This window comes from Drosophila elegans, unplaced genomic scaffold, assembly GCF_018152505.1.
Source record: "Drosophila elegans isolate 14027-0461.03 unplaced genomic scaffold, ASM1815250v1 contig_753, whole genome shotgun sequence".
Taxonomy (NCBI): domain Eukaryota; kingdom Metazoa; phylum Arthropoda; class Insecta; order Diptera; family Drosophilidae; genus Drosophila; species Drosophila elegans.
The window spans coordinates 446,375-461,689 of NW_024546108.1; the positions used below are offsets into that span (position 1 = coordinate 446,375).

At 39.9% G+C, this 15,315-nt stretch overlaps 1 protein-coding gene across 2 annotated transcripts in view; it reads left to right on the plus strand.

Moving 5' to 3' along the window:
- LOC108145588 (probable chitinase 10) overlaps positions 1-15,315 on the plus strand; it is a 129,200-nt gene that overhangs the window by 66,128 nt on the left and 47,757 nt on the right. For both annotated transcript variants that reach the window (XM_041710078.1, XM_041710079.1), the window contains exon 4: positions 50-235. In XM_041710078.1, the coding sequence (XP_041566012.1) occupies positions 50-235 (186 nt within the window). The remainder of the gene's footprint in view (positions 1-49; positions 236-15,315) is intronic.

A 15,315-nucleotide genomic window follows, 5' to 3' on the forward strand; every position in this document is an offset into this window, starting at 1 on the left:
ATGTGGGACTTTGATCTTTTGTGAATACATATTCCATCAAATTTCGCAGAATTTCTCACTAAATTATTGGATCGAAAAGGGAGCCCCTTCACGAAAAATCGTTATGGGCATGCCGCTATACGGACAATCCTTTACTCTAGAAAATGCAAGCAACAATGGCTTACATGCCAAGGCTCCTGGGCCCGGCCAAGCTGGAGAATTCACTAGAGCCGCCGGATTTCTGGCTTATTATGAGGTAAGGTTGTCTTGATATTATCTTTATTTTGCAACAATAACACTGGCTTACAAATTTAATTCAAAGAAGTCTTTCAAAAATCAAACATCTTCAAAAAATTACACCCCAAATTTTTTATATGGGCCTTTTCTTAATAAGTAAAAAAAACATATAAGTTAAATAACATATATTTTTTATTTTTTATCTCCAGTTCTAACACTAAAGTTTATACACCATACAAAAAATTATAAAAATTCGAGACTTAAAACCGAAAATAATTTAACAACTTTATCTTGAATGTAGAATATTAACGTAGCCTACATGCTTTTTAGTCTGCGAAAAAAATGTATTTTTCGACTATTGCATTCGTTGCATCCCAAATACAAAAAACAATAAACAAAAAGTGATTGCTGAGTATAATACTTTGTTGGCTGCGTAATGTTCCGTCTTTAAAATAATATTTTCGTCTTTCAGGCGTTTTTTTTTTTGGAAGAAGTATTGTGTGGTGTAAACATTTCAGTTTTAACTACTGTTCACGCAAAGTAGGCATTCTTTAAATTCTGACAGTCTAACGCGGCAGTTTCTCCAGATGTATCCATCCATTGTTCCTTCGAACAGCTCCAACTCTCCCTCAAGTCTCCGCTCCGCTGTGGAGCTAATAGGCTTATTTTGTTTAAGTTAGTTCCTATTTTCAAGTGTAAAAAAAACACCTGAATGTCGCGCAATACATAGCTCGCAGCCAATCCTTTCCGGATTTGTTGATCATTGTGATTACAGACTTCATCATGTTGTTAAATATTACGGTGAGAAAATATACTGTACAGTTCGGCTATTCTATGATCATTTTAGAGGAGATAAAATCGTGTCCCGACGCAATTTTTTTATCTTGAAATTTTATGACTCTTGTAACTTTTTCTGATTCGAATATGATAGGCGGGATTGCTTCATGATTTCTGATTAATGGAAGCACAAAGCTATTTGTTGCTGAAAGTGGTTTGCAAATTGCCCTCTCTACGTTGCTGTGAGCCCAATCTCCTGTTTGTGTATGCAAAGGTGATTCACTCTCGATAAGTGGGCATATGCTTGATTTAGCTTTCCGCGGTGAATATCGTTTACTGTTTGGAGAGAGTCCCTCCATAAAGGATACTTTCTCACATCTTCTAAAGCTTTACATAGTAGGTTGTTGGCTAGTTTTAATCGCTCCTTGGAGGCAGGTGATCTATGAGATTGCCACTCTCTCCGAAGCCTTCTCTTATTGCGAATCAGATCCTTAGTAAACTAAGAAGCACGACTGCTTTTAAATGTCGATGTCTTCGTTACCAGAAATGATTGGACAATCACCAATGTGGGTGCTTACATACCTTCTATATTTTAACCATTCTGTTTTACTAGAAGTTAGAAAAAGTGGTCGTTCTGATAGCTGTGTATGGTCATAGAACTGAAATAAGATTAGAGAGTGATCCGATGATAGATCTGATAAGTGTTCTACGCATGTATGAGACTGCTGCACTCTTCTGGTAACATCAAAATCAATCAAGTCAGGCTACTTTTAAGATCTGTTGGCCAGTATGCGGGCTTGCCTGGAGAGATAAAGTTAAGCTTGTTTCGTGGTGTTATTATAGCTTTGTACAGTGGTCTTCCTCTAGGTTTGGTGAGTCGTGATCCCCATTACAGTTGAACATTAAAAAAGTTAAGTTAATAAAATAAATTATTTGGTAACCCCTAACCGAAACCGCGGTCTCAAATCGCCATTCACTTTGAAACACCAATCAGCGGTCACTCCAGTGGTGCCACATAATACGTTTTGAACTTCAATTTAAGCAAACAAAAAACGTTTGCCGGCATTTGTCTTTATCCTTAGTTCTTAATGTCATTACTCGAAGAAGAAAAATCCAAAAAAGCCAAACCTCTTCATGGATTTAATAATTTTTTAAGTGAATAAAACAAGGTCCAAGCTTTCTTTCGAAAGCAGCAACCAAACTTTTACAAATCGAAGGGCAGTCGCGAAATGAAGACCTGAAAGAATCACCGTAGATGCTATATCCTCCTTTATACTTTAAAGTATCAATAGAAAGGCGTTCTTTCCCATACGATAGATGTAGCGAAAACCGTCATTTGTAAGAAAAACATAAGCGAACGCTACAGTCGAGTTCCCCGACTATTATACCCGTTAACAGTATTTCTTTCTGTCTCTCTACATCAGGGATTACCGTCAGAAGCCGAACAGCGCCAGAAGGGCGGCCAACATGTCTCAGAACGACGTGATAGACGTGTTAAGTTTTTTTGCGATTTGTGGGCGTTAGAGTGGGCGTGGCTCCGTTTTAAATAAAACTTGCTCATGCCGCATTCCAAATCTCTAGCTTTTATAGTTTCCGAGATCTCGACGTTCATACAGACGGACAGTCGGACCGACGGAAATAGCAAGATCGACACGGCTATTAATCATGAATAAGAGTATATATACCTTATATGGTTGAAAACACCCACTTCTACCTGTTATATTCTTTTCAACGATCACTCTACGAGTAACGGATATAAAAACGGCCCGATGGCTTACAGTTTAAGTAAAGGAATTTTTAACGATTTGGAAAAAATTTTTTAAAATATAGATATAGATATAGATATAGATATAGATATAGATATAGATATAGATATAGATATAGATATAGATATAGATATAGATATAGATATAGATATAGATATAGATATAGATATAGATATAGATATAGATATAGATATAGATATAGATATAGATATAGATATAGATATAGATATAGATATAGATATAGATATAGATATAGATATAGATATAGATATAGATATAGATATAGATATAGATATAGATATAGATATAGATATAGATATAGATATAGATATAGATATAGATATAGATATAGATATAGATATAGATATAGATATAGATATAGATATAGATATAGATATAGATATAGATATAGATATAGATATAGATATAGATATAGATATAGATATAGATATAGATATAGATATAGATATAGATATAGATATAGATATAGATATAGATATAGATATAGATATAGATATAGATATAGATATAGATATAGATATAGATATAGATATAGATATAGATATAGATATAGATATAGATATAGATATAGATATAGATATAGATATAGATATAGATATAGATATAGATATAGATATAGATATAGATATAGATATAGATATAGATATAGATATAGATATAGATATAGATATAGATATAGATATAGATATAGATATAGATATAGATATAGATATAGATATAGATATAGATATAGATATAGATATAGATATAGATATAGATATAGATATAGATATAGATATAGATATAGATATAGATATAGATATAGATATAGATATAGATATAGATATAGATATAGATATAGATATAGATATAGATATAGATATAGATATAGATATAGATATAGATATAGATATAGATATAGATATAGATATAGATATAGATATAGATATAGATATAGATATAGATATAGATATAGATATAGATATAGATATAGATATAGATATAGATATAGATATAGATATAGATATAGATATAGATATAGATATAGATATAGATATAGATATAGATATAGATATAGATATAGATATAGATATAGATATAGATATAGATATAGATATAGATATAGATATAGATATAGATATAGATATAGATATAGATATAGATATAGATATAGATATAGATATAGATATAGATATAGATATAGATATAGATATAGATATAGATATAGATATAGATATAGATATAGATATAGATATAGATATAGATATAGATATAGATATAGATATAGATATAGATATAGATATAGATATAGATATAGATATAGATATAGATATAGATATAGATATAGATATAGATATAGATATAGATATAGATATAGATATAGATATAGATATAGATATAGATATAGATATAGATATAGATATAGATATAGATATAGATATAGATATAGATATAGATATAGATATAGATATAGATATAGATATAGATATAGATATAGATATAGATATAGATATAGATATAGATATAGATATAGATATAGATATAGATATAGATATAGATATAGATATAGATATAGATATAGATATAGATATAGATATAGATATAGATATAGATATAGATATAGATATAGATATAGATATAGATATAGATATAGATATAGATATAGATATAGATATAGATATAGATATAGATATAGATATAGATATAGATATAGATATAGATATAGATATAGATATAGATATAGATATAGATATAGATATAGATATAGATATAGATATAGATATAGATATAGATATAGATATAGATATAGATATAGATATAGATATAGATATAGATATAGATATAGATATAGATATAGATATAGATATAGATATAGATATAGATATAGATATAGATATAGATATAGATATAGATATAGATATAGATATAGATATAGATATAGATATAGATATAGATATAGATATAGATATAGATATAGATATAGATATAGATATAGATATAGATATAGATATAGATATAGATATAGATATAGATATAGATATAGATATAGATATAGATATAGATATAGATATAGATATAGATATAGATATAGATATAGATATAGATATAGATATAGATATAGATATAGATATAGATATAGATATAGATATAGATATAGATATAGATATAGATATAGATATAGATATAGATATAGATATAGATATAGATATAGATATAGATATAGATATAGATATAGATATAGATATAGATATAGATATAGATATAGATATAGATATAGATATAGATATAGATATAGATATAGATATAGATATATATAGATATAGATATAGATATAGATATAGATATAGATAGATATAGATATAGATATAGATATAGATATAGATATAGATATAGATATAGATATGATAGATATAGATATAGATATAGATATAGATATAGATATAGATATAGATATAGATATAGATATAGATATAGATATAGATATAGATATAGATATAGATATAGATATAGATATAGATATAGATATAGATATAGATATAGATATAGATATAGATATAGATATAGATATAGATATAGATATAGATATAGATATAGATATAGATATAGATATAGATATAGATATAGATATAGATATAGATATAGATATAGATATAGATATAGATATAGATATAGATATAGATATAGATATAGATATAGATATAGATATAGATATAGATATAGATATAGATATAGATATAGATATAGATATAGATATAGATATAGATATAGATATAGATATAGATATAGATATAGATATAGATATAGATATAGATATAGATATAGATATAGATATAGATATAGATATAGATATAGATATAGATATAGATATAGATATAGATATAGATATAGATATAGATATAGATATAGATATAGATATAGATATAGATATAGATATAGATATAGATATAGATATAGATAGATGTAAGATAGATGTGAGTTGGTTTATTCCTTATAACTCTGCGGTACTAGACCGTGGCTTTGCCTTGCAGGAACGCTACAGTCGAGTATCCCGACTATTATACCCGTTAAGTATTTCTTTCTGTGACTCTTCTTTCTGACTCTCTAGGGTCCGTAGAGCTTTCATAGCTACCGCAGCGATTACCTGGTTAGGTAGCTCCTAAAGCTACCATACCCGCTGAGTATCTGGGTCAGCCAGAAGTTTACCTCTCCTTGTGGTCTTGGCATCCACTTTTTGATGTCGGGTATAACTCGATGGGTCCAGCGTCCCTTGGTTGATTGCTGCCAACGAGTTTGCAACACATCTAGGCTTTTTCCTCTTGCCTTCGCCTTAATTTCCCGCCATTGTGAGGGAGTGCAATGCCTTCCCAGATTGGCGATATCGTCGTGGATCTCCTTAGCCTCGACTGCCAACAAATCGATGGGGATCGTTCCCGAGATGACGAGTGCTGCGTCATCCGATACTGTGCGGAATCCGGAGCAGACTCTCAGAGCACAGACTCTATAGGTAGATTCGAGATCCTGCCTGTATGACTGCGTTGCGACTGCGTCGGCCCATATTGGGACGGCATACAACATTGTCGACCGAGTTACCGATTGAAGGTGTATTCTGCGCCCTTGTTTTGGACCCCTTGTGTTCAACATTATTTTTAATAGTGCTCTAGCGACGTTTGCGGGCTTTTTATTTGCTTCGGCGAGGTGTTCCCTGAAGGACAGTCTTGTGTCTATCATGACTCATGACCGTATAGCTCTGGTTGATGTTATCGTACAGCCACCGACTTGAATTTTCGCTGTGTCTACCTCCTTACGGCTGGATATGAGTACTGCCTCAGATTTGTGGTGCGCTATATTGAGCCCTACCGCTTAGAGCCTCGATGATTGCCACTGCATCGCTCCAAGACGCTCTGCGTCTTGCAGTGTTTTGGCCACAATAACGATGGCTATATCGTCCGCAAAGCCTATCACATTCGATCTTCCTGGTAACGTCAGCCTTAAGACGCCGTCATACATGGCGTTCCAGAGCAGCGGTCCCAGTACAGACCCTTGGGGAACTCCACAGGTGATCTTGTGTTCCATCACTCCTCTATTAGTGTCATAGAGTAGGATGCGATCGCGTAAGTAGGACTGTACAATGCCTACCAAGCTCTCCGGTACGCTGCCTCCCCGCCATCTCGTTCCTTCTATTGCCTTCGATGCAGTGCCCTTAAGTGCAGAGATCGCGTCAATGGTTGATTTCGCCTTTCTGAAGCCGAACTGCATGGGTGACAGAACCTCGAATGCTGAGATTGCCGCTTGCAGTCTGTGACTGATGCATCGTTCCAGTGCCTTGCCTGAGTAGTCAATCAGGCATTTTGGCCTGTATGGAGACGGGTCCTCCGGTACTTTGTTCGGCTTAGGTAGCAGAATCAGCTTTTGAATCTTCCACCGCTCCGGGAAGGTGTTTTCCGCAAGACACTGGTTGAAGACGTTTGCGAAAGCTCCTGTGCGCTCGATCATGGCTAGCTTCACGGCACTATCTGGGATTCCGTCCGGACCCGGTGCTTTCTCTTAGGGCATATCCCTGGCTACTTTCTTGATTTCATCCGGCTGAATTCTGATCGGTGATGTGTCTGCAGGTTGTGCGTACGCGCGCTGTGGAACTGAGGTTACTGTTGGAAATAGGTGCTCTACGATCGTCTTCATGTGGGAAGCTTCTCCGGCGCCGAGGGGTTAACCTGGCCCATTTTTTTGACTACAACTTTGTATGCTGAACCCCACGGGTCCTGCTCAGCTGAGTCGCAAAGTTCCACGAAGCACTTCTCCTTGGATTGCTTAATGAGCCTTTTTAATACCCTGCGGCTCTAAGCGAACTCCAGCCTCCTCTGCTCAATATTTGGCGACCTCTCGCCCTCTCCTTCTGGCCCTCATGCAGTCGCTACGCGCTTCCGCGAGATAGACCAGAAGACTGGTTCTAGGTTCCGATGGTGGCTCCTTGTTTCCCTCATGCTGGCTTTGCATGCCGTCACCATGGCTCCCATAAGCCTCGCCGAGCTGCTCTCCGCGTGCTCACCAGTTTCGGGATCTCTCCATTCTCTGAGAAACGCGTCCTTCTGGAACGTCTTTGGGTTAAAGCGTCTGTTTGTTGGGACAGTTGTAGCTGGCCGCCCGCATGCTATGTCGCAGATGATGGCCTTGTGGTCGCTTGCAGTGTAGGTTTCACTGAGGCGCCAGCGGGCTTGCGAGAAAAGTGAGCTGCTGATGAATGTAAGGTCCACAACGGAGCCGCGTCCTGCTCTGCTAAATGTGTGCTCCGATCCGGAATTTAGTAGAGCTACGTTAAGTGACGCAATGGCTTCAAGCAGTGTTCTCCCTCTGCTGTTCGTGCAGACTGACCCCCACTCCACGGCCCAGGCGTTAAAATCGCCAGCGATGATACCGTTTCGTTTTCCCCTTGCGTCGTCCACCAGTTCGTCCAGAACTGCCGCGAACTCCTGGAGACAGAGGCGTGGCGGCAGGTAGCAGCTGTAGATTGTAACCTCGTTCACCGTAGCTTCAAATGAAAAACGAACCGGCTAGCAAGTGCTGTGGCCGAGATGACCAAATCGTCAAGATCGCCGCAGACTTCGTAGTATCCAGTACGTAGTCCGGCCCGGGAGTCTTTTTGTACGGCTCGCTGATTATCGCCACATCGGCTTGGATTTCCCTCACAGTCTGCTTTAGTAGATCATGCGCGGCTTCGCAGTGGTTGATGTTGATGAGAAGTTAGCTTGGTGTGGTAGGACGCCTTTTGTTTTGAAATTTCATCTTTTACGGGTAGGATGCCAAGATCTCTGTGGATGTTGTCGTTCCGAACATACCAAGGTGCCCCAGTGATAGTTCTCAGGATTTTTGATTGTGCTCGCTGGATAATGTCGATGTTACTGCTGCTCGCGTTTCCCCACAATTGGGAGCCGTAAGTCCAGACTGGCTTAAGCCTTGAATTGTAGAGCAGAACCTTGAAGTCCAGGCAGAGGGGGGAGCGAGCGTTTATGAGCCAATGGAGGTTATTGGATTTTAGTTTTAGATGGATTTTCTTAGCTTCGATATGTCTCCGAAATGTAAGTCTTCTGTCAAGGTGGACGCCAAGGTACGTTACATCGTCAGCTTGCGGAAGTGGCGTGTTATTCAGATTTAGCGGGGGACACGTTTGTCTGTTAAGAGTAAACGTTATGTGTTTACACTTTACGCTTTTATTTTTATACGCCAGTCTGATAACCACCTCTCCAATACCACGAGATGATCAGCTAGTAGTGCTGTTGCCTGAATTGAGCATTTGGACCGACTTAAGATCGCGGTATCGTCTGCGAATGTAGAAGTAGTTAGCCGCTCGTTTGTGGGAATATCTGCGGTGTAAAGGAGAAATAGAGTTGGACCAAGGGCGCTACCTTGAGGAACTCCAGCCTCTATCGTGTAATCGTCGGATATTGTAATGTTGCATCTCACGGCGAAGGCTCTGTTGTAAAGGTACGATTCAAGTATCTTGTGAGTGATTTCCGGTAGTAACGTCCTGATTATATGCATAAGGCCATCGAGCCAGACTCGGTCGAACGCCTGCACAACGTCAAGGAATACCGCACTGCAGTATTCCCGAAACTCGAATGCAGTTCGTATTTCTGTTGTTTATCTGTTAACTTTCTCTATTGTTCCATGGCTTTCTAGAAAGCCATATTGATGCGCCGGAATAATGTTGTTGAAAATTTAATACTATTTTGTATTAACGACTCGAAAACTTGTGACTGCAGTAGTTCGACGATGTTAAATTGCGAATTGTGAAGCTGTTTCGAAAGCGCAACGAAAAGGAGTGGCTCCGATGATGTTCGATTGATCACTGACTATTATATTTCAATAATTTCTCTTAGAACCTAACTTATGCTACGGTGGCGAGAAACGGGGTGAATTCGCAAGAGCGAACGGATGAAAGCTTTATTGGCTCCCGCTCTAGCCCTACAATTAGTGATTTAAATACAAGCGCTGATTGCGCAAACACGGACCCCTCTGAAGGGACGACGTCCTTCAGCCCAGAACGGGCAACAGGGCCAGTCGGTGGACAGCTCGCCGACATTCCCCGTCCTGCGTCCTGACGTCCACCACGCGAACCTTGCTATAGCTGCGGCGTGCACAGCTACCACTCGGCCAATCCTCCACTGCTGGGGCGGAAGGTTGTCTTCTGCGACGACGACGAGCGCTCCCACGACGAGGTTGGGCTCCCCTTGGTGCCACTTGGACCGCTGCTGGAGGCTGGAGATGTACTCCCGGGACCATCGCTGCCAAAACCTGTGCCTGAGAGACGAGACACTTCGCCATCGTCGCAAGCAGGTCAGGCTGATCTGGTCCGGGAGCGCCGCTGATGGTGGGGCCAGAAGAGGGACGCCGATGAGCAGATGCCCGGGGGTCAGGGCCTCGCCGTCGTTCGGGTCGCTGCTTAGAGCGCCGGGGGGCCTGGAGTTGAGCACGGCCTTCACGCTGGTGAGCAGAGTTCCGAGCTCCTCCGCGGTCAAGAGGTCTTGGCCTACCGTCCGAAGGAACAGGTGCTTTGCAGACTTCACACCTGCCTCCCATAGTCCGCCGAAGTGCGGTGCTCTGGGCGGTATGAACGCAAACTCGCATCCTTTTTTTGATGCGAATGTTTCGATGCCGCCCCCCTGCTTCTCCAGACGGGCTCGGAACTCTCTCATGAGGCGATCTGCGCCGACGAAATTGGTGGCGTTGTCGCACCACACCTTCTCCGGAATCCCGCGACGACTCACGAACCTTTGAAATGCCAACATAAACGCATCAGTGGTTAGGTCAGACACTAATTCTATGTGGACCGCTTTGGACGCAAAACAGACGAGCCACGTACGAATTGTGCGGTGGCTTACCACGGATACGTTACGTTGAGCTGAAGGGACCACAAAAATCAACGCCACAAATATTGAACGGGCGGAGAGCTCGAAGTCTATCTGCTGGCAAGTTTCCCATAATTTGCGTCAAGAGTTGCGGCTTACAGCGAAAGCAGTGCATGCACGACCGAACTGTTCGTCGGCAGACTTCTTGAGCATTAACTAGCCAGATTTTCTCGCGCAGACGACTGACGAGAGCTCGTGGCCAGCGTGACAGTTCGTAACGTGCAGGTATGACACATAGGATCTGACGAACTGTGAGCTTTTAGACAGCAACAACGGGAATTTGGCTTCATACGGGATAGGAGCATTCAATAACCGACTCCCAACTCGTAGCATAAATGTAATTTATTTTCCTGAAAAAAAGGGTTTAACTTTTGAATATTCGTTGCTACCGGTTTATTTTTCCAAATTTTACTTATGTCGTCCCTAAACTCGTGAAATTGGACAACTTCGACAATTTTATCAAAAGGGAAATCAGGTTCTCTTGGTGAAATACTTTTTTCGAAGGACTTCGACACCTTTCTGCACCGTCGAATAAAACGAAAAACCCACACGAAAACTCTAAGGAGCTTCAGGTGCGACAAACAGGACTCTATTTTCTGAAGCACATAATTTGGCTCTGGGCTGACTACGAGAGCTTTTGCCGATTTGCGTAGCTCCATCGACATTACATCAGCCGGCAGTTCGAAATGTTTATTTACAGGCCAATTATTTTCTGAGTCTAGCAAGAACGAAGGCCCACCGAACCAAATGGACGTTGTAAGCTCATCTACGTCACATCCTCGGGACACTATGTCTGCTGGGTTGACTTTCGTGGGAACGTGTCTCCAAATTGCTTTCTCCGACCACTCCTGAATTTCTGCAACCCAGTTCGAAACAAAAACCGACAACGACGAGGGATGGGTTTAAGCCAGTGTAAAGTGATCTCGGAGTCTGTCCACAGGAAAACATTCTCAATGGGAGAATTTAGCAATGGCCTGACACGATTATAGAGATCTGCTAAAAGGTGAGCTGCACACAGCTCAAGGCGAGGCAAAGTTTTCGTCTTGAGGGGAGCTACTTTCGATTTGGCGGTCAATAAAGACACTTTCAAACCTTCAGCAGTTTGAGTCCAAACGTAGATGCACGCTCCATACGCTCGCATGGAAGCGTCAGCGAAACCATGTATTTGAATCTGGACTTGTGGATCTGTGTTGAAGAATCGCGATACCTTAATTTTAGGCAGTTGCAGAACCGACGCTTTAAACGTCTCCCACGACGTGAGCAACTGCATCGGTAGCGACTCATCCCAATCTAATTTTCGAAGCCACAGTTCCTGCAACAACATCTTTGCCTTTGTGACCAAAGGACACAAGAGGCCAAGTGGGTCGAAAAGTCGAGCAGTCACCGACAAAATATTTCGTTTTGTCGCGCGAAGATCCAGGAAAGAGTCATCCAACCGAAATTGAAAGTAATCTTTAACCGGTAACCAAACCACGCCAAGGGTCTTGGTTACGTCTGAGTCTGCCATAAGTGGCATTACGGCGCTATCAGATGCGGATAACTCTGGGCAGTTTGAAAACCACTTTGCCAATTCAAAGCCTGCCTCTAGCAAGTCCTGAAAAACTTCGTCTCGAAGGCTTTGCAGGTCCTCAACACATCCGGCGCCAGTCAACAAATCGTCAACATAAAAATCATTCTGAATAACCTTTGCGGCTTTTGGATGAGTTGCTTGCGCCATCTCTCCTAGCCGCATTAAACACCGAATCGCCAAAAAGGGTGCTGGCGAAGTTCCGTATGTAACGGTGTTCAACTTAAAGATTTTCAGGGACTCAGAAGGATCTCGTCTCCATACTATGAGCTGGAAGTTACGATCAGCTTCGTCCACCATCACTTGGCGATACATCTTTTTGACGTCGGCCGCAAGGGCATACTTATGCAATCTAAACCGAAGCAGAGTCGAGTACAGCTCCTCTTGAATAGTTGGGCCTACCATCAAGATGTCATTCAACGCTACCTGCGTAGAAGTACGGCTCGATGCATCGAAAACTACTCTCAACTTAGTTGAAGTACTTTGTGGCCGTAAAACGCATTGGTGCGGAATGAAATAGTGCGGAGTATTCGGAATTTTGTCATTGGTGGAGGACATGTGGCCCAGTGAAACATATTCCTCCATGAATTCAATATACATCTTCTTCGGCGAAGGGTCCTTTGACAATTTCCTTTCTAGCGACAAAAATCTACGTTTCGCAACTTCGTATTACGAACCAAGAGTAATTGGGTTAGATTTAACCGGCAAACGAACCGAAAATCTACCGGACGACAATCTTTGAGTATTTTTCTCAAAGTGTTGTTGACAGAGTTGTTGCTCAGGAGTACGGACTTTAGCCTTGGGCGGCAAGTCCTCCATAGACCACAATTTCTGCAGGGTTGTGTCAATTAACTCCAACGCTTCCTCCTGGCAGCTGAGATGCACCATTTTTTCAGAGCTTTTATTATTTTCAGAGGCACATCTCCCTAACACTATCCAGCCGAGAAAATTCTTTTGTAAGATGCCCTGCTTTATCTGACCAATAGATAAAAGTTCAAAGAATGTTTCAGCGCCGATAAGCATTTTGGGGCTTGAAGAAGAATGGATCTGCCAACTGAATATTTTCAGGCACCCTCGCCCCGCTGGTGTTCACCGCTTGATCCGGATGATAACCAGAAATATTTTTCATAATCCAAAAATCGGACGACAATTGGCTGTTCCCTACTCGCGACTTCACAATCGTGTGTATTTTTTGTGGCTTGGGCATTAGTTCCACCAATGCCTCGCAAGCTCATGCACACGTCCTCTCTTGTAATTTTGAGCATCTGAGCGAGCTCGTCGGTTTCGAAGTTTATTTGTGAACCAGAGTGGAGCAACGCTCGAGCTAATACAAACTCGCCGCTTTTTGTTTGGACGCGCACAACAGCAGTTGCAAGAATGACTCGATCCGATGCATTCGCATGCAAAACATGCGACGTGAATGGAGACTCCTGCATGAGCGTGGGCTGAGAAGGAGGTGGCAACGCGAGATTTGTGTTTGGGGCATATATGTGTAGCAAAGTTTGATGTGAGGAATTGCACACTCTACATCTGTTCGATTTGCATTTTTTGACAGTGTGACCCTTTCTTAAAAAAAACTCCTATTTCTATTCTTCTTAGGGTTAGATTGGGTCTGCTGAACAGTTTAGGGCTTGGAAGCCTCTTCTGCTACCATGTGTTGGTATCGCCTGTTGAGGGCCGCCTCACATTCGCTCCAAAGTGGAAGCGAAGTATAATCTAACTGTTCTTCCCATTTTCTTCTAGTTCCTGCATCGACCTTGCTCATTTCCAGATGTATTAAAATAGCATTAGTAATGCGTCTATCATCCCCAATAGACAACAAGGAGTCATACAAGGCTGTGACCGTGTTGATGAGGGTTCTCAAATTAAAAAGTGTCGATATGTTGTCAAAAAAAAATAATCATTATCGTACACCCGCTTCAGGCTAGCAAGGGCTTTGGGATAATTTTCCGCAGTGACTTGGAAGGCCCTAACTGTTCCTAAAGCGTCTCCAGCTAAACACGAAATTAAATGATTGAATTTTTCAATATCGTGTAAAGTGTCATCTTTGTCAACGAAAGTTTCGAAAAGACTTATAAAATTTTAAATTCGGAGTGTTTTCCGCTAAAAGTTGGGAGAGCAACGCTCGGCAGACGGCATTCAGGTGGGCGATTTGCTGGCGGAGCGGATTTCTCGATATTATTTTGTTTGCACTTATTTAAAATTGAAATCAGCAATGACTTTGACGTCATTTGCATCTTTCACTTCTATTTGGTTTTGCAAAAGGGAAGCATATTCAATGTGCGTATTTAGAATCTCTAATCGACACTCAAGCTCGACCGGATTTATATTTATTTAGCTTCTTTTAAGTGGCGAAAAGTTCGGTTAATACTTTTCATGCAAACATCTCGTTGGTGTTTAAGCTCTTCGATATCCTTAGTTGCCATTGCGTTTGTTTGTATTTATTTTTTTGGTATCGAAGAGGTGGTGAATATTTATTTTTATTAAATTATTTATTTTTAAATAATATAATAAATAATCAATGAGTAATATATATAGTGCTAATTACAGCGAAAAATATCTAAATAGGGTTTTTATATTTTTATATAAACCCTGCGACAGTATATGCCGCTCGCACGCACTGTAGGGGAGCTACCGCTCAAGCTCAAGCGTACCAAAAAAACGAACAAACGTTTAGGCAGACCGAAAATTGCACTGCTGCAGCGATCGAGAACGAAAACGACAAATGATAACTCGAAATAGCGGCAGCGGTGTCGGTGTGCGTGTGTATGTGTACGCGGCTAGCGGCTCTTCCTATACAAATGCTAACGGAGAATGATACACTGACCGATAACTAAGGGCAACGAATATATAAGCCTGACGCCAAAATGCGCGCAAAATTATGAAAAGCGCGGAAAAATTGGAAAAGCGCGGGAAAATTCTGAAAAGCGCGGGAAATGTTCGGAAAACTGGGGCGAAAGTTATTGCCGCTAATTTTGTAGGGAGCCACACTTTTCACAATTTGCACTTTTTTCCAGCTGTTTTATTTATACCCTAAATTGGTGCTCACTAGGACGAAAGTTGGGGGAATTAAGTTCGCACTAAT